We start from the raw sequence: 21,426 nt of genomic DNA, 5'->3' as shown, positions 1-21,426 counted from the left end.
AATTTATGTGATATGCTTTTCTGCTGGCTGAAATACTGATGGGTAGCACTTTTAATTTGGCTGTCTGGAAGAAGCCTAAATTTTAGTTGAGTAATGTTTGAGTTGGAATTAAATGCCCTGTTTAAAGTTATTCTTCATAGAGGACTTATAATGGGAGGTGAAGAATCTGCTTAATTATATATGCTTATGAAATTTATCTCATCACAGTCGTGTCAAGTTTTAAGCTTCTAATTTAGTCTGAACTGTATCAAGATATTTAGTGCATAGACTTATTGTATACAGATTGTTCTCAATGTATGACCACAATTGTGATCAGAATTTCTATTGCTAAACAAGGTGGTTGTTAAGTGAGTCGTGCGTGATTTTATTACTCTTTTGTCACAATTATTAGGTAAATCACTGCAGTTTTTAGGGGAATCATGCCATTAAGCAAATCCAGCTTCTGCCATTAACTTTGGCTTGTCAGAAGCTGGCTGGGAACATCGCAAATGGTAATCACATGACCATGGGATGCTGCAACTATTGTACCGGTAAATACATACCAGTTGCTAAGAACCTGAATTTTGATCATGTGACCATGACTATGATGTGAAAGTTGTAAGTGTGAGGACTACCTGTATTCCATTATCTTGATGCCGTGGTTTTGTTCATTCCCTATTTTAGAATGATTACAGGTAGTCCGTGGGTGATGGCAGTTGGGTCTGGGATTGGCTTCACTAAGTAATGTCATTAAGCGCAATGTCACATGATCATATTGCTCAGCAACAGCAATCCAGACAGTCACAGTTGCCATTGTAACTCCAAGACGTGTGGGTTATTAAGCAGGAAGCAACAGAAGCCCGATGTAAAGAGAGCAGGGGTATGTGACAGGCACAGGCCACAGATAGATTGGGGAGAGAGATGCTGTGGTGCAGTGCAAGCTGAGAGAGGGAGAGAATGGGTCACGAGCAGGGAGCCAGGAGAGGGAGGGTGCAGTGCAAGTGCAGGGAGTCCAAGGGAAGGAGAGGTGTAGTGTGCAAAAAGGGGGAGATTTACCAGAGCAATTTGTGACCTTCTTTGCCATCTTCCCCATTGATTTTGCTTGTTTGTAGGGAAAGTTGTAAATGGCAATCTGATGATCCCAGGATCCTGCAACTGTCATAAATGCAAGTGGTTGCCAAGCACCTGAATAATCACATGACCATGGGGAGCAGCATGTTGCAACTTGAAATGGTCGCTGAATGAGTGGTCAGTAAGGCAGACTATCTGTTTATTTTACTAAGTTACTATTGTGACACTTTTCTCTCGAGATGTATTGCAGGTCCTGAAACTTTTTCTATTCTTTTAAAAATTAGCTAATTTTTCATCTTATTTTAGATAATTTCTAAAACCTGCCTTGAGTAGTTTCTGAATGTTTGTAAACTAAGATTGCCAAATCAGGAAGAAAGATCTTGATATGTTCTTTTGAAATGATGTACAGGTAGTACTCATTCAACAACCATTTGAAATTGCAGCGATGCTGAATATAGCTTTACAAATGGCTGTTGCACTTATAACCTTTGCAGTATTCCATAGTCATTTAATCGGCAGTTTTATACTTCACAGCCATCTTCCAACAAGCAGAGTGAGTGAATAAACCTGTAGTAAAATTCCTAAGTCGTGGTCATGTGATGTGTCGCTTAATGTCCGTATTGCTTAATGATAGAGTTGCTGATCTCAATTGTGATTAAGTGAGAACTACCTGTAGTTTAAACTACTTTATAAAGAAGTTTATAAATGTTATTCTGTACACATAATTTTGAAATATAGAAATATATTCCTCTAGTTCAGATCTGTTTTCAATTTTTCTATTAAAAGAATTTTGAGTGGGTCCCTATCGATCCCATTGATATATATGGCCATAGGAATTTGGGTTAAAACTTTAGAAATTGCCAATTTTTCTTGAGAGTATCATAAAATTAACACATTTCCCCTCTGTACATGTTTACCAATACCTTGTTTAGATAATTTCATAATTATTGAATGTCCTTATGTTGTAAATCTGCTTCTTCATGAAATACCATATATTTGGTAGAATATCTAGTTTTGCAAGTTGGAGTTGTTGCCCAAAAAGGAATTCTAGAGTCCTGAAACAAGCACACAGTAATGCATTTACTTCTATCTTCAAAGAATAAATAAAATCTCTCATCATCTCAGAAATACTTGTTTCCAGGCTATGGATATTATAATATATGGTCCAAGTCATGTGTCGTGACTGAAAAAAAGTTTCTATTTGCATTCATTTCTCAAATGGAGCAATTAGGGCATGGGGTGGCAATTAATTTTCCCAAGAGACCACATGAGAAACGAACTGTTGTGGAGGGCTGAACCAATAGACTGAACTTAATTCTGCTCCACATTAATTTTACCACTTTATAAAAAGCAGTAAATTACATGGTTTTGATTAGTTGCTACTGGTAAGAATATATATTACGTCTTATTTACATTTGATTTCCAATTTCCAATTGACCTTACACGGGCTGGATAGGGACAGCCAAAGGCCCAGATGTGGCTCAGGCACTGTAAAATGCCCAGGTCTGAATTAGGGTGTGATAGCAACAATTCAAAATTATGATGGTGCTGAAGGAAGAGACTTATGACCTGTAGTGAAAATTATGGACGTGCAAAGCCCCTGCAGTCAGATGATGAAAATTTGGACACTTGTCAATCCGCTCATCCTTATGACAGACTTCAGGGCTGCTGTAATTGCCTCCCGCCCACCTATATCTACCCCAGTCTCAGCCGCCCTTTGACCCACCAGTGTGCACAATGCTGCCATGGCCCTGGAGGCTGAGGCCTGCTCTGTACCCCTCCATGCTCAGGAGGGGTACAGACCTGCTCAGGTACAGGCCTGCTCTGTACCCCTCCCAGCAGCACACATACATTTCTCCACTTACCTTTGCCTTTTTTGCAGTTGCTGACAAGCGTGCTCAGTCAATGCGAGGTGTGACCTTCCTATAGAGCAGGCATGTCAAACTGCCGACCTGCGGGCTAGATGCGTCACGGTGAAACCGCGCCCACCCCATTGCCAGCAATGGGGGAAAAGTCACGATACGTCATGCAACGTCACGTGATATCACGAGTTTGACATGCCTGCTATAGAGGCTGCCTTGTGATGTTCTACAAACAGGAGTCATTTGGAATTTTTCAATTTGGAGAAGGAGGCTTTCAAACAATTGCAAGAATAGTGCTACCTCTCACAATTGTTTAGAAACCTTATTGCATCAGTGGGTGACAATGCTTTAATGTATACTATTGGACCAAAGCTCTAGAATCTCTCGAGAGTGATGTCTTTTAAATTATTATATGCCTTGTCTTGAGATATAATTTTTTTCAATAAAAAGAGCAAGAGATGTTTTCATAAACAAACATAGCTAAACAAAAATACATAATCTGTTGTTGAGGAAGCAATGGTTCATAAAAAATACTTTTTAGGATTTTGTGTCTGAATCCAAATAGGTATTGAATTGATGGAACAAGAAGCAGCATGGGATTCCTTTCCCTTGTGCACTTTAATTATTCTATCTATGGTGGAAGCAGAAAACAACTAAATTTATGTTGGGAGTAGTGATCTTCATTTCTGATGCTGACTTGTCTTCAGGGCAAGGTTTTCTCAGTACCCTGGTAAATGGTTGTGGGAAAAGAAGAAATTGTGACTTAATGGGTTCTTGATTTTTGGCAGCTTAATGATAACCCTGATTGCATGAAAGTAGTAATTGTCTGGATGAAAGCTGATAGATTCTAAAAATCAGAGGCAATGCAAAAACCTCTTCGACCCTTTCTAGATGGGATTAAACCTTTTCTTAATAAATTGAGGGGAGTTGTGTGCTCACTAGCTCACAGGGCATGAAATCAATTATGGTTGGTTCATAAACTCTGGCACTTTTAGAAATTGTCATTTAGCTATGTTTTGGTCAATGTTCCAATAATGAAATTAGATTGCATCATAGCTTTATTTTTAAGGGCCTCATATGATGGTAGTATGTTGGGAAGGACAAATTCATACACTGATTATCCCGATACCATCTTGGTATACAAGGGTCCAGATTTTTCTTCCCTGTGTATAATGTCCACCTGGGCAATACTATATGGTGGACTGGAGTATAATTTTGATGGAAATTGTCGATAATCCTAAACTTACAACTGATACATAGGGTTATTTACATCCTGGATTCAAAGTTCCAACAACTGATGCCCCACCCCATCCTCACCATGGTTATATGATTGCATTTTGGGTGCTCAGCCTGCATTTTCATCCATTTGCAGTATCCCACAATCATGAACACATTTTACTATATTTTTTGCCGGAAAATTCTGGTTTCAGGCAAAAAACGCTGATTGTAGACAGTGGATTTGCTAATCAACTATGATATTTGCTTAATGACCACCACAAAAGTTGTAAAACCAGGTCCAGTCATACAGTGAACCACTTACCAACCAGGACGACTTACAACTGTAATTCTGGATTCAGTTACAGTTGCAGGTCAAGGAATACCTGTAATATTCTCTGACATTGTTCACATTGTTGTATGTGTGCATAACTTGCAGCAACTTAAATACAAGTGCTACCTACACAGAAGGCCACTTTGAATTACCCATATCTGGATTTCTGCATCATATTTTATGTGGAATTACCATCAAAAACTTCAATTTAGTTCAGTTTTGCAAATTAGCTTAATTGGAATCATATAATATCAGTTATAAGAACTTGGTCTTGTCCACTCAAATCAGGACATGGTTTAATTTTTGGAAAGAAAAACAACAGCCAAAGATATAAATGTGATGTTGAATTAACATTTCATGAAAAAATTGATTCCAACAAATCAGAATAAAAAGAATAATCTTTCATAAATGGAAATAAACTTACCCACCTGAAATTAAAGAGAGATTTTCACTGAATCTGAACATTTTTCACTGGAATCCATTAGAATCTAAAATTGGTTAGAACATTTTAAAATTTAAATGTATTTTAAAAGTGTCCCATTTGTATTCATTAAGATACAAATTTAGAGTACTGATTGTCAGGTTTAATTATAATAAGCAGGTTTTAGTAGAGTAAAAATTATTCAAAACCCATCTGATCTAATTAAAGTTTCCACTGACACATTTTGTGATAATATTTTATATATTTCTCATTTCCATTGTTAAATTTAAGAACCTCTGAATTAATGGTATCTAATCCACTCTCCGTTTATGGTTCCATTAAGCAACCTTCTGTAGCAATTAGGTTCCACTACTATTAGACACCACTTAGTAATGTCTTTGTTTATATATTTACCTTGTTTCTGTCACAACTGATTCTGAGTACCTTACACACCTGAGCAGAGTAATGGGAATAAAAATACGAATAACAGAAAATTACCACAATCATACTCTTAAGCACGAAGGAACAAACGTAAACACTTACTCTGCAGGAAACCCCTGAAGGTACAAACTTCTCTGGTCCCAGAGGGTTGTTGTAAAGGCCAGCTCTGGATCATTTTTTTGGAAGGCCAAGAGGTTCAAGCCAGATCTGACCTTCAGAGAAGACCTGGGTTCAAACCCTTACAGATTATACTTCCTAGTAGTAGAGTTGCAAAAGGAGCCAGCTGTTCAATATTCTAATGAACTAGAAGGAGCCACTTTAAGTAGGATATTGCAAAGATGTTCAGGGTCTGGATCATATACAATTTTAAAGATGACAACCAGCATGAATTGCCTCAGAAGCAAATATAAAAGTTAGAAGGGGCCTTGGAGGTCATCTAGTCCAACCCATTTCCGACAAATGGCTGTCCAGTCTCTTAAAAACCTCCAGTGTTGGAGCATTCACAGCTTCTGGAGGCAGGTTGTTCCACTGATTAATTGTTCTAACTCAGCGGTAGTCAACCTTGGCTCTTTTATGACTCGTGGACTTCAACTCCCAGAATTCCTTCTGGGAGTTGAAGTCCACGAGTCATAAAAGAGCCAAGGTTGACTACCCCTGTTCTAACTTTTAATTCTTCAGGGATTCCCAGATTATAAAACTAACTCTAAATGGGGAAAAGCAACTCATCCAAAACCAGAAATAGAATATAATATCTCTGGCATAAGGAGTCTTTCGCACTCAGTAAATTGTTCACCTAGCCACTTTGGGATATAAATAGTCCTCGATTTGTGACCACAAAATTCTGTTGCTAAGCAAGACATTTGTTAAGTGAGTTTTGCCCCATTTTACAATCTTTCTTGCCACAGTTGTTAAGTAATTTAATACAATTGTCAAGTTAGTAACACAGTTGTTAAGTGAATCTGGCTTCCCCATTGACTTTGCTTGTCAGAAGGTTACAAAAGATGATCACATGATGCCAGGGCACTACAACCATCATAAATATGAGTCTGAAATTGATCACATGACCATGAAGATGTTACAAGGGTGGTAAGTGTGAAAAACGGTCGTAAGTCACTTTTTTCAGTGCTATTGTAACTTTAAACAGTCACTGAACAAACTATTATAAGTCAAGGACTACCTATATAGGTATGGAATCTACCAAAGGGAGACATATTGACATACCTATGTCCTGTTAAACTAATAAAGCCTAGTTTCTATACTTCATAAAAATATTTTCAAGCTTGACTGATAATTGCGTGTTCAACTTTCAATTTCACTTTGGACAAATAATGTACCAGATTTAGGATTTTTTTAAATTAGGTTATTTTAGAAATATGCTTGAAAAAAGACAGTAAATACCAAGGGAAAAAGAGGAAATATTTAATGTACTAGTTTATTATCTGTACTAAAGAAATTTCTATGTTATTGAATTATGAACCAACCCAGCCGCCACGTTGCTTTTCAAATATTTAAATGTAAAACTGGAAAATCAATCAAAATGTATATAAAAAGAAAGAAAGAAAAGAAAAAAGTGTATTGAGATATTGTTTTTATTTGAGACTTTGTCATAAATCAATACAAGATAAATTCTTGGCATAATCTTAAAGTAATTATGTTTGCTATTCCAATGTAGGTAACCCAAGAACCTGTAGAATATGAGTGATGACAAACCCTTTCTATGTACTGCCCCTGGATGTGGACAGGTAATATACGTATTTTAGATCTGTTCATCTAAATCAACGGAGAAACATCTCTTACATCAGAAGTGGTTTATGTCTGATCCTAATAGCATCTGTCTCATTCTTTTAAACAAGAAGCAATTGTCCCAGTCTAATAATGCACTTCTTGCTGTGTGTTCAGTTTCTGGTTCTTGAATTGGAATGAGCGGCAGGTTTAGCTTCCTGTCACTTTCAAGATACATTATGAGTCTTAGTACTACTATATTGAATGGCAATATAAGCCCAGCAGTGGAACTGCTTGATGCCTCAATCCAAGTGCATTTATTTATCTGTTTCTTTATTCATTCTAATTGTTCCTGATCAGTGGGTAATTTAGGAGCAGAAAGTGAGATAGATTAGAAAAACATATTAAAAATTATTTCTGTTAACAGAATTGTTTCATTTTTCAAATTGCTTCATAATCAGAAAACAATTTTATTAAATTATCTACCTTAATTTTGAAAGATATTCTATAGCCATGCTGAATAATGCAGAGGAGAAAAAAAGAAATACCTTGGAGCTTCTTTCAATACAAAGAATATTTTAATGTTTCCCCATATGGAGTGGTGTTTTCAACTATACGAAGTCATGAATTCACTGTTCTTGTATTCTTTTTGAGTATGTATAAATATGTTTACGATATGCTTGAGGAGCTCATTTTGCAGCACATGTGTGTTCTGAAAGGGAATAGCTTTCTTGAAGAATTATTTTGAAAATAACCATAAATAATAAATAGGCCTAAGTAAGATGATGGCCTGGAATAGGGTTAATAACTGTCACTCAGTACAGAGAAAGCAAACATTCTGTAAATGGGCTATCTGTTCGATTAATTGTGTTCATCCAATTGAGGAAAGCTTTGTATTTCGATTAGAGTTCAAGTGTATGGTTCTAGTAATATTTTTGGACCCTGCATTACCATTTGAAAGCCTGAGTAGCTTCAGGAACTTAGAGGATACCTTTTATCATCTTGGGCTGATAACACCAGCCATTACCTTGCCAGGGGAAAAATAGCCTGGCAACATGATTCATGCTCATATCATTCCATGTAGAATTATAGGTAGTAATAACCTATAATTCCCTAAAGGACTTAAGGTCAGTCTGTGGAATCCCTGATGCTCTCTGAGCTTGGTTGTTTGCTTGCAGATGTTTCATTACCAAGTAGGTAACATCATCAGTACCCTTAATTTAATTGTCAGTTAAGGTCAGTCTGTCAGAAGCAGTATCTCCCTCCGTGATTACTTATCAGGACACGACTTTCTGCAGAGATGCTAGCCTGATGTTTACATTGTAGTCTTTTTGGTGCAAAATGAAGATTTTTTTTTTCTTTAATAATGCTTCAAAATGTATGTAATATGTTATTTTTAAATGTTAATATTGGTATATATTTTTAATTGATTGTATAACATCTTTTAATTGATTGTATAACACCCAGAGAACTTCTGACGTAGATGTAGTATCACAACATAGTAAATACAAAGAGAGTAGGGAGATGAAAAATTCAGCATGATCTAACTTCTTTCGGATACTCTGAAGCAATTTAAGAAAATGCAATTCTTAAAGCAGTTTTTCCATTTAAATTCTGTGATTTTTTTTCCCCTTTGGGTTCTACATTTATAAACCTAATGTGTTACAGATAGCTAAATTGTAGCTATGCTATTTAGTGGATTAATATATTTAGAAATATTGACATGGAAAATGGAATATTCTACTTTCATATGTGTGCCCTTTTTTGCAAAATGCTTAAATGATTGCTGATTACACATACTACATTATTTTTACGTTAGTCAAAAGCTACTAATTTCTTCCCCAACATAATATAATATTAAAATGGCTCAGAGGTTGACAGCCAGTGCACGCTGTTACACTTTTGAGTTTGAATAATGTGACAGCAATGATGCTTTGCAAACAACTGACCAGAAAGCCATCTTCCTTTTAAAAATGGTATAGGTGGGTGATCCAATATCATAGATATTTAATATCATAGAAGGAGATAAGGGAGAGAAAATGTTCAGGAATCTTAGGATGAAATTCAGAAATAGTCATGGCTTATTAAAAAAGTAAAGGTTTCCCCGTCCAGCCTTATCTGACTCTAGGGGGCGGTGTTCACCTCTGTTTCTTAGCCAAGGGAAACAGAGTTGTCTGAAGACAATTTCCGTGGTCATGTGGCCAGCATGGCTATACACCAAGGCGCACATAATGCTGTTACCTTCCCACCAAAGTGGTCCCTATTTATCCAATTACATTTGCATGCTTTTGAACTGCTGGGTGGCTCATTAGACTTATGCAAATAGTAAATATAATAATCTAATAGTCCAAGAGCATTTAACTGATATTTTCAGTGGTTTAAAATGAAGGAGACCAAATCATGATGTGTGATTTATAACATTATATCAAATTTTAATTTTGAATAATCTCAAAGTTTTATTCTAAGAAATGCCAGTATGTGCTAGAAGCATATACACCATCCAGAAGAACATACACTAGAATGCATGTTAAGATAAGCCTTGTATGCAAACAGGAGTTGGGGGATTTGGCACAAAAATGATCTATCCTTTGTAATTTCTGTTTAATTGTGCCCAGCAATTACTCAGCATTGGCAAAGTTGTATCAATGAAAACAAAGCACACAGAAATGACAATTTTTTTATATGTGTTCTCAATCTATTTAAAAAAAAATCCTGATTTTTCTGGAGTAGAATTAGAGGGTTCTTATGTGGATGGCAGAAAAAAAAGAGGGGAAAGACATTTTATAGAATAAAGGCTTTCTGCCTGTTGCAAGTCCCTCATATTTGCAATTTATAGTGGTTAAAATTCTGAATTACTTGTGTCAAAATTTGTATTTAGAGTGAAAACCATTAAAATTGATTTGTGTCATTTGTGACTTATGATGATGCTACTTAAATATTCAAGAGAATGGTCAATAAAAAAAACAAATTTAGAAGTATGTAATTTTAGCAATCTTTTAATTAAACAAAAAACGAGCCTTTTCATTGCAAATGGTTTGTAACCCATTTTGAAAATGATTCCCACTGTTTAGTCATAATTCAAATTTATAACTGTATTTTAAAACTTCTTGTCGCAGCGTTTTACCAACGAGGATCATTTGGCTGTCCATAAACATAAACATGAGATGACACTGAAATTTGGTCCAGCTCGTAATGACAGTGTCATTGTAGCTGGTTAGTATATATTTTATTAATCCAACTCTTGGAATGTGCCCAGATTTTGTGTATTTTCTGTATATGCTTGCAATCCTATCAGAATATTTTTTTTACAAATAAAATGAAATTACATCATGTATTGTCCTTTTCCTTAACATGGATTGGTTGATAAATTAATAACAATCTAATGGCTATATATGCTTCAGACTTAGTAATTAAGAGCAATCTAATATACAGAACTTCACAAAATTGTTGTAAGAAGTAACATCTAGCAATTTAATGTAGATACAGAGAATGCATATCCGCACAATATGTTTTTACCAAAGTCGTGTACATGTTGCTATGAGATAACTTCTTATGGTTTCTTACATTTTTACTGATCTTAATTATGTCTTACAAAGAAAATTTAAAAAGAAATTTTAATTGATTGAATAGACCCTTGCTTAATCTTTATATCTTTGATGGTCTTTTCCCTTCCGATAATATGTTCTTTTAAATCTTTCCATTTTTGCTTTTAAACGAAAAGTAAACAGAATTAGATTTTTTTTAAAAAAAACTATTTTATAATCAAAACAATGCTCACATTCTAGAATGATGCATTGACTACATTCACATATTGCACTATGCCAGAATATGGTTTGTTTGGATTTGGATTGTCATGTTATATGATTTGAGCCATAGGGGTTTATAAATCATGATTAATGTATGGCTCACTGTAATGTGTGATCCATGATATAGGTTATTGTGGTATTTGGAAATAATTGTATGTATAGGTCTGATTCAAATGTATTTTATGTCATTGTACTATATGGAATAAAATGGAATTACATGTAATGCTATCTTCTAAAGGTACGGTAATTTTAATAAATGCATACACAAATCCTGTATGAAAGGTAGACCATAGCTTCTACAGCAAAATAATTTAATAATGTTACTATTTAAATACTATGTGGATTATTTTCTTCTTTTGCCCCTATGAAGATATCTAATTGTGATTGCATGAACTACCTACCAATGAAATACTATCACAATTTCCTAAATATGTTATCCTCCTATCACTGAGTCTCAGTCATTATATTATAACTGTCAGATACAGTGAGGGAAAAAATTATTTGATCCCCTGCTGATTTGTACATTTGCCCACTGACAAAGAAATGATCAGTCTATAATTTTAATGGTAGGTTTATTTTAACAGTGAGAGACAGAATAACAACAAAAACATCCAGAAAAATGCATTTCAAAAAAGTTATAAATTGATTTGCATTTTAATGAGTGAAATAAGTATTTGATCCCCTATCAATCAGCAAGATTTCTGGCTCCCAGGTGTCTTTTATATAGCTAACAAGCTGAGATTAGGAGCACACCCTGTAAGAGAGTGCTCCTAATCTCAGCTTGTTACCTGTATAAAAGACACCTGTTCACAGAAGCAATCAATCAATCAGATTCCAAACTCTCCACCATGGCCAAGACCAAAAAGCTGTCCAAGGATGTCAGGGACAAGATTGTAGACCTACACAAGGCTGGAATGGGCTACAAGACTATCGCCAAGCAGCTTGGTGAGAAGGTGACAACAGTTGGTGCAATTATTCACAAATGGAAGAAACACAAAATAACCGTCAATCTCCCTTGGTCTGGGGCTCCATGCAAGATCTCACCTCGTGGAGTTTCAACGATCATGAGAACGGTGAGGAATCAGCCCAGAACGACACGGGAGGATCTTGTCAATGATCTCAAGGCAGCTGGGACCATAGTCACCAAGAAAACAATTGGTAACACACTACGCCATGAAGGACTGAAATCCTGCAGCGCCTGCAAGGTCCCCCTGCTCAAGAAAGCACAAGTTTGTCAATGAACATCTGAATCATTCAGAAGGAGAACTGGGTGAAAGTGTTATGGTCAGAGGAGACCAAAATCGAGCTCTTTGGCATCAACTCAACTCACTGGGTTTGGAGCAGAAGAAATGCTGCCTATGACCCCAAGAACACCATCCCCACCATCAAACATGGAGGTGGAAACATTATGCTTTGGGGGTGTTTTTCTGCTAAGGGGACAAGACAACTTCACCACATCAAAGGAGCTATGGACGGGGCCATGTACCGTCAAATCTTAGGTGAGAACCTCTTTCCCTCAGCCAGGGCATTGAAAATGGGCCGTGGATGGATATTCCAGGATGGCAATGACCCAAAACACACAGCCAAGGCAATAAAGGAGTGGCTCAAGAAGAAGCACATTAAGGTCCTGGAGTGGCCTAGCCAGTCTCTAGACCTTAATCCCATAGAAAATCTTAATATCTTGGAGAGGATCTGCAAAAAGGAGTGAGACAAAATACCTCCTGAGATGTGTGCAAGCCTGGTGGCCAACTACAAGAAACATCTGGCTCTGTGATTGCCAAAAAGGGTTTTGCCACCAAGTACTAAGTCATGTTTTGTGAAGGGGTCAAATACTTATTTCCCTCATTAAAATGCAAATCAATTTATAACTTTTTTGAAATGCATTTTTCTGGATTTTTTGTTGTTGTTATTCTGTCTCTCACTGTTAAAATAAACCTACCATTAAAATTATAGATTGATCATTTCTTTGTCAGCAAATGTACAAAATCAGCAGGGGATCAAATAATTTTTTCCCTCACTGTATGAGATTCAAAGGACAAAATGAGATTTGGATGATGTGTGGGCACATATATCTTGGGAATGCTTTAAACACTGTTATGTTTGAGGGATTGCATGCTGCCATCTGCGACTAATGTACAATTTGGAGAACAATACATTTTAAGGTATCCTGATGAATTCCCCTCCACCCTCTTGACTATTTTATTCTTCAAATCTGAGTCTCGCCAATATCCCATGTTATCATTATCATCAATACAAAATTAATTGTGGGTTTTAGGGTATTTATATTCTGATATTTTGGAGAAGCAAACATTTAATTCTGTGTTACTATAAAATGCTATAATTTTGGGGTTCCTTTGCAGTATTTGCTTTTTTCTAAAACCCATGAGCAAAATAATAGATAAAGCGCATCTTCAGATACAAAAATATATCTCTATTCTTCCTTATATAGAGTTTCCTGAATTTCTACAAATCATATGTGCATGTTGTCTCGTATTTTTAAAGTCCTTTTAACTATGATGTTTGAATTTTCAATAATGTGGTTAAAACAAAAATATGATGATATTAAGAACAAGATGTTCAAATTTGTTCTTACTGCGCTCATGTATGGACATATTAATTTTATAAAGTGCTTGTGATGTTAATAATATTGGTTTTGATTGCCAAATATGTATGCTTTTATATTAGGGGTGAAATCATATATTTTTCCTTTTAATCTCAGATCAAACTCCAACACCAACTCGATTTTTGAAGAATTGTGAAGAAGTGGGTTTATTCAATGAATTAGCAAGTCCTTTTGAAAATGAATTCAAAAAAGCTTCTGAAGATGATATTAAAAAAGTATGTAAATGTAACAAATTAAAACTATTTCAATTTATACAGTAGTGATTACTTGAATTCTGTTTGCAGCTAGAAATTTTGCATTAACAAAATGAGGGTGAGCATAAAAATGTTGTTTTAATATTTCTTTGCTTAAAAAAAAGACAAAGCTCTTAACAGGCTTTTTGTAGTTCTACATTCTGTTTATAAATGAACACTGTTGTTTTTCCTAAGATTGAACTTCAAGAATATTACTTTATAATAAGTTAATATTAGCAGTAGATACCTTCTTTCTAACTAACTGAAAAAATCATATTTTTGGTTAGTACATTAGCATTATTGTGAATTCCCTGTTCTTTAAAGAGACATTTATAATTTGCAGGTTTTAAAATTTATCTCGCCATTCATTCTTATAGATGCCTCTAGATTTATCACCTCTTGTAACTCCAATTATAAGAAATAAAATTGAAGAGCCTTCAGTGGTTGAAACAACTCACCAAGATAGCCCCTTACCTCATCCAGAGTCTACGACCAGTGACGAGAAGGTCAGAGACTTTTTATACTTCAGATGTACAGTATTTCTATAGATATTACCAGTAAATCTAAGATAATCATAAGATCTTAAATATTCTGCTAAACTCCATCGGCACATCTGTATTCCTCATATAAGGCAAATTAAACCCAAATTAACTGAAATATTACGTTAAAATTATTTTTTTAAATGTTAAATTTTTGAAGCACTGAAATGCTTATGTTTATTACCTTGTCTAGTTACTAAAAGTTACCATAGCAATTTTTGTGATGCAAACATTTCTTCCTTTGTTTGGTCTATGAACAAAGGTACATGAATCTTTTCTGCTATGTATCTCAAACATGACTAAGCAAACCTATCCACATCAAGAATTCATACCAGTCTTCCTCCCGCACCCCCCTCTCACTTGCCTACACCTTCCTCCTCCTTATCCTACCACCACTCCTCCTTCCTCCCTCTTTCCTACTTCCCTTTCTCCCTCAACCATCCCGTCAGTGCAGTTGGGGTATCACCGGGCACCTCCTTAGAAAATCATACATATATATACATATAAATCTATAATACCAACCTAGCCCTTTCCCCTCTCCCCCCCCCAGGACTTCCCAAAGTCCGTGAATGTACTGATTGGTGTTGATTTTTTTCTGGTTGATATTGTGATAAAAGATTTATGTTTTTGTTTCTTAATGAAAAATCAATAAAAATTTATTTTAAAAAAAAAAGAAAAAAAGAATTCATACCAGTCTTACACATTTAAGTGATAATAGAGTCTGTTATAGAGACACTTATCAAGTGTGAGAAAAAGCTCCCCAACGTCGATAACAACATGCTTGCAGAATATTGTCTTTGCCTGTAGTCCCGACCAAAGAATCTGTGTTGGGGTGGGTAATCTATTTGGGGAGATGAAAGTGACGTTTATTTAGTTGTAATGTGTTGGGAATTTCATTAGCTTTGGTAGGTGAGGCAGAAGCAGGTCATGGAGAGAACCAGAGCAAAAGTGAGCTGATTGACCCATTTAATCTCTATCTAGAATTCCTTTTTTCTCATACTTTTTCTTTCATAATCTCTTTCTGACACTTTTTTCCCTTTCTTTCTTTTCTCACAGCAGACTGCTGGGGAAGGGACAGATCATTCTTGCCAGGGGTCTGAACTGATCAGTTGTGAAGAACTTTTGAAATTAGGCTGAGGGTTGCATGAAATCGGGCCAAAGGTTGCATGTGGCTCTAGGACTGCAGGTTGCCTATTCCTGATCCATGTGGTAGTTCTTAATGTAAGAAATGGTAGTAAGTTGCAACTAAAAGAATTCTAGGGATTTTAACATTTTTTTTTGAGAAAAAGTTAAAAGAAATCTAAATATAATTAAAGAATTCTGATTATCTTTGATTCTAATGAGGCTTGGGAAATTGAGAAGCTTTCGTGTTTCTTGCAGGAAGTGTGTCTGCAGCAAACTGCCCAGCCTACTTCCACAATTGTACGCCCAGCTTCTCTACAGGTTCCTAATGTGTTGCTTGCAAGTTCTGACTCAAGTGTCATTATTCAGCAAGCCATACCGTCACCAACTTCTAGCACTGTCATAACACAAGCTCCATCTTCCAATAGGCCAATAGTGTAAGTGTTAAATAGATACTAAAATGTTCTTATCTCTTGTAAATATAACCTCACAACTGCTGTATAAGCTTCAGAGAATTTAATAAAATGGCAAGGACTAGTTGGGGTTTTGAAAAGTCGAAAAAAAATTATCTAGATTTTCTCGTAAAAACGGTCAGTCTTATTTAGTTTTGTGCTTTATATGTGACTAAAGAGGAAAAACGATGGAAACAAATGTTGATGTTTGTTTTGTAAGTCAAAACAGCTCTGGCTTATCTCCAGAGTACCTCAAAATATTTTTTACGGAAAGAAAGATAGTGAATTCATTGATTCCTCCATTTTTTGTGGGTGCCATCTGGAAATTTGATTCATTAATTGTATTTTAGTGGAAGAGAGGAATTGATAAAAACATTTCTTCCTTTAGTGCAGGGGTGTCAAACTGCCGGCCCATGAGCCGGATGCATCATGTCGAAACTGTGCCCACCCCAGCTCTGGCAATAGGGAAAAAGGCCCGATACGTTGAGACACGTCACATGACGTTGCGAGTTTGACACCCCTGCTTTAGTGGTTTTTGGTCCTTTTTTGCAAACAGAAGGATTAATTCAGGTTGCAGAACTTCATATCTGGATCCAATTATTTCTTCCTCTTCTTCTGCTTCTGCTTCTTTACAATAACATTCCAGGACTGAAAGGCTCCACTAACCCCACCATCTAGAAAATATCAGATAATGTTACAGTATTCCATAAACTATTTCTAATTTATGCAATGATCTCCAAACAAATTTCACAGTGCTGAAATGGTGAAACCCGTAGGATGAGTAGGATCTAATTTTATATCTCTGACTTTTAAAAAAAAACTAAGTATTTTAATAACTTCTTTAATTGGATAGGATTGTTGCAAAGATTTATGAAATAAAAATAAAATTTATCTGTGGTCAAAAATTTTTAAAAAAACTTCATGATAATTTTTTTCTGGTGGTAAAAAAGAATCAAAACTACAAATTAAAATTAATCTAACATTGGAGATATAGTAGAAAATGTTTTAGCACCCTAGACTTTTTTCAAGGACTATTGAAATTTGCAATATTTTTTCTACTATAAGTGCTATAATTGTTTTTTCTTCTTTTCTTAGACCGGTGCCAGGCCCTTTCCCCCTTTTGTTGCATCTTCCTAATGGACAAACCATGCCTGTTGCTATTCCCGCTTCAATCACAAATTCTAATGTGCACGTACCAACTGCAGTTCCAGTAAGTCTATTGCATGATGTAATAACTTCCTTCAAAGTTTGGACAAGTCCCTCTCACAAAATCCTTATCCTGGGAACATCTGTGTCTCTGGCAAAACCAATAAGGATGATGGGAGAGGAGTATATAATTAGGCTGTACTAATACTGGGAAACTGAAATTAGATCTAAATCAGGATCTTATGGAGAAAAAAACTGAAAGACATTCCTCAGTCGGAGTAAGGGAACAATCTTCATATAAACCAGGGGTGTCAAACTGCCAGCCCGCGGGCTGGACGCATCATCCCAAAACCGCGCCCACCCCATTGCCGGCAATGGAGAAAAAGCTCTGATACGTCGCGCGACATCACATGACGTTGCGAGTTTGACATGCCTGATATAAACTAATTTAGGCAAGAAGGGACGAAGCATATCTGCTCTAACTATCCCCCCAACACACATTACCAACAGTATTACAGGCATCCCTGATGCATACCTTGCTGGCAGTATTCTGACTAAGACTTGGTATTTTTTCAACATTTTTAATTATCCTTACATATAATTGATCATAGCCAAAAGCCTGGATACAGGTGTATTTATTATATATAAATAATGTATAGAAGAATATCTGGCTCTTCAGAAGTCATGAAAAAAAGTTAAAAGTAGCAGCCCAAAATACTGGGATATATTTGATAGCATAACTCATGACAGCTGCACAGGGGAGGAAAAAGATTCAGCTTTGCTCCTTAGGGAGTAGGCCTGTGCCTTAAGCTGTAAATGATTAGTTTTCAATTAACCAGTAAGAGTACACAAAATGTTCAAGAGGCAGGGCTTCTGTGTATCGACAGTGTTAAACCAAAATCTAGATAGGCAGTCATCTGTTGAGAAAACTCTGGATATTTTGTGCTGAAGAGTGGATTGGACTAGCTGGACCAATAAATTCTCCTCCTTTAGTCATGAAAGCCAATTGGGGGACTTCAGGCTAATCAATCTCAGCCACACCCACCTCACAGGGTTGTTGTGGACTAGAAAATAGGAAGCAGGGCATTATGTAACTTGCTTTCAGTTGTAAAAAATAAAAGGTGAGTTGTAAATCTAATAGTAATAAAAGTAATCATAGTAATAAAAATCAATAATAAATAAGATTTCAGCAGATAAAAGCCTTATTGTGAACTAACAAAACAAGCTCTGTTTTTCAGAGCTGGCCCTGGCCCTGGAAAGAATTCACATTGGATGTTTGTCTCCCACGTAGTCTACTTTCCATAAAAAACTGAAGATCGGCTTTTCTGGGGGATGTTTGAACAGTATCTATTTTACTGTTAAGTTTTTTATACTTTATGTATTTTTGTAATCTTGTTAGCCACCGCAAGGCATCAGCACAGACATTTGATTAATAAATAAACATATCTGGAAAGGTTATTTCCCAAATAGACTGCTGCTCTTGGTAGGGGTTCTTCTTCCTGGATACCACCTGCCTAATGTCAGTAGATAGGATTAAAGATCCTCTGAGTCAAATCTTAATCTCATTGAGGTAGAGCAGCATTGTGGTGTAGTTAAAGTAAAGGGATATTCATTCATTCATATGGGTGGAAAATCCTAATTACTTATGAAGTAGAGTTTGTTTTTATTTGGTCTTAACTCACACTCTCTTGGACAGCTTGTCAGACCTGTCACCATGGTGCCTAGTATCCCAGGAATTCCAGGACCATCATCTCCACAACCGGTGCAGTCAGAGGCAAAATTGGTAGGTGCTGCATCATTTTCCCAGACATAAAATTGTATGTGAGTACTAATAATCAGCACAAAGCTGATGATGTTTTGATTTGAAGTCCTCTGGTACTTTCTGATTCTTAGATTATTGACAGGTCTGTTTTTAATATTCACTTTGAGACTAAAGATTATTACCTAACTGTAATTTATTGTTCTTTTATTGCAAGGTACATTTGTCTTGGTCAGATCTACGCATCGTACAGTTACATCTGGTGGCTTGTGAAAGTGTTATTGCCTAACATTTCCAAGGAACAGTTGCGTGATATTTTCCCCCAGAAGCCAAGATGCCACAAAACTGTGTAAACAGTGCAGATAACTTCTGCCACATTTGTGGTGAGGTTACATTTGCATCTCAAAAGTGCAGTGTGATGGCAGTGGTAAAAAAGGCATAGCACCTATATTTTGGATGCAAAATAGGGGATCAGGACGAGAGTTGGGCCCCTCATTATTGTTGCATTACATGTGCAATTTGGCTAAACAAGAAGAAAAACTCCATGCCTTTTGCAGTTCCAATGGAATGTGGAGGGAACCCACCAATCATAGTAGCGACTACTCTTTTCACATGGTTTCCCCAATTGCAAAAGGGATCTCAGGAAAGAAGAAGTGTATTATGGAATATCCAAACATCTCATCCGCATTGCGTCCTGTACCCCATGGTGAGGACTTGCCAATTCCAGATCCACCAGAATCCTACTCTCTAGACTCAGATGATGATAAAGACAATGAACAGGATGGAGCTGATCCAGGGCCGTTGATGTCAGCGGACCCAAACTTTAGGCCACTGTATGCTCCTCCTGAACCACATCTGATTTCTCAGAGTGAACTAAATGACTTGGTCAGGGATTTGGAATTGCCTAAGAGTAAAGCAGAGCTACTGGGCTCCAGATTAAAATAGTGGAACCTTATCATTTAATCTGATGTTAGAACTTGTCAGTTTTTTATGCAAAAAGCATGAAAATGTTACATGAAAAACCAATAAATGAATGGAAAGTTATGTTATTGGTATCAATAAAAAGATAAATTTATAATGATTGGTGTGGCACCTTTTTCATTGCTATATCACATTTTGCAGAAAAGTGATGGAGCATAATTGCACATCCCCCTTGTAATTTTGAATTATTTTGATGCAATTTTGACCTTGGAATTTTGATCTTGGAAACTGGAGCCAATTAATACTCAGGACATAATTTTCCTTTATTAGTGACCCTAAAATTAAACTACTTTCATTTCTGAGGCTTTCTCCTTGTAGACCAGAGTTATATTGATGTAAGCATGAAAACTGGATCACAATTTACATATTTAAATGTAATGTATTGTAATTTATATCATTTTGGGAAAAAAATAATGTAACCTCAAAATCCCTAGTAAAAATAGCAATTTTATCAACCACTGTGGCTGAAAAATTGCTAATTTAAAAATTAAAATTACAGTTGAGACAATTGTTCCATTACATGTTTCTGATTTAGCAATTCATTGTTGTGAGTTCATTTTATTGTTATTTGTTTTTAGTATAGAAAGTGTTAATTTTTATCTATTTTTGTTAGTGTGCATTGGTGAGTGACTACAATAAATTCAAATTCAACTCAAATAATTCCATGACCAGCTCAACATTTGTATAACTTGAGGTAAAATATATTGTAGTTTCTGTTTTTTCTCAGTTGCATGAATATAGTTCAAACATAAGTGTCCATTAGGTTAGAGTTGTGTGTACATAGATGCATTCAGGAAATTGACAGGCTATGGACTAGAGGGCAATGCAATTTCTTTGCTGTTGTTTTCTAGTAGCTGGTATTTAAGGCATTCTGAATCATCAAGACTTTTAGGCATTGATAGCCCAATTCTCCTTGTAAAACTTTTGAAAGTAGTGGCCATCATCACCCTTGATCACATTGAATTCCATAGTTCGTATGTTTTGTAAACGCAGATTGCCGAATAACTGATTCCTTTCCTGAACTTAGATGTTCTTTATTACTTTTAGAGATTGAATGAACTGATCACTTGATTATAATCCCACAGGTGGTACATTTTGAAATGATCATGGTGGGTGAGATTCCTGCAAAATTTAATTGGTAGCCATATAATTTCAGAGTAGCGAATATGATTAAAGTTGGTAGCCTATTATACTTACAAAAATGAAATTATTCATGAGAAACTAGAAATTCATGTTCCTTTGAAGTTATATAGTCAAACCTTTGTTACTTAACTTTGCATAGTGCATAAATTAATTATTTCATTGTAATCGTTAATTGCCTATATTGCATGTATAATGATAAGCAATTATAGTTCTTTGGTTTATAGCCAAATCAACACAGCCCATACACAAGAGGAGGGATAATCAGAAGGTTTGAAAATACGTATGCAGATTTACATTTAAAAATAGAGTGAAGGAGATGAATATTAAAAACGTGGCCTACAGAATATTAAAAAGTGGGAAGCAGGGGTATAAAATATCTTGAACACGAGCAGTGTTTACCAGCACATTTTGTTTAAGCTCCTACTTACCTAAAATAGTAACAATAGTAGGCATGTTCTCTTATATAACAGGACTAATTACACAACACACGATCAGCAGAGATATTAGTATGCTTCTAGATTCTGTCTGATTTGAAAAAGTAGCGCACACCCACACAGACCAAGAAACTTAGGAGAGA

At 35.9% G+C, this 21,426-nt stretch overlaps 1 protein-coding gene across 2 annotated transcripts in view; it reads left to right on the top strand.

The window, feature by feature from the left end:
* Positions 1-20,258, top strand: part of ATF2 (activating transcription factor 2) — a 22,179-nt gene extending 1,921 nt beyond the window's left edge. The window contains exons 2-9 of one of the 2 annotated variants that reach the window (XM_015830603.1): positions 6,996-7,065; positions 10,162-10,258; positions 13,571-13,689; positions 14,085-14,213; positions 15,627-15,805; positions 16,916-17,030; positions 18,663-18,749; positions 18,943-20,258. In XM_015830603.1, coding sequence (XP_015686089.1) covers positions 7,018-7,065; positions 10,162-10,258; positions 13,571-13,689; positions 14,085-14,213; positions 15,627-15,805; positions 16,916-17,030; positions 18,663-18,749; positions 18,943-19,014 — 846 coding nt within the window. In that variant the 5' untranslated portion in view covers positions 6,996-7,017 and the 3' untranslated portion in view covers positions 19,015-20,258. Of the gene's footprint in view, positions 1-6,995; positions 7,066-10,161; positions 10,259-13,570; positions 13,690-14,084; positions 14,214-15,626; positions 15,810-16,915; positions 17,031-18,662; positions 18,750-18,942 lie in introns of those variants that run through there. The other variant, XM_015830610.1, reaches the window with a different exon arrangement.
* Positions 20,259-21,426: the final 1,168 nt, after the last annotated feature.

The sequence above is a fragment of the Protobothrops mucrosquamatus genome, unplaced genomic scaffold (assembly GCF_001527695.2).
Source record: "Protobothrops mucrosquamatus isolate PMUCROS unplaced genomic scaffold, P.Mucros_1.0 scaffold_247, whole genome shotgun sequence".
NCBI lineage: Eukaryota > Metazoa > Chordata > Lepidosauria > Squamata > Viperidae > Protobothrops > Protobothrops mucrosquamatus.
Note: the sequence above shows the minus strand (reverse complement) of the source record. Positions and strands in the feature narration are given on the sequence as shown.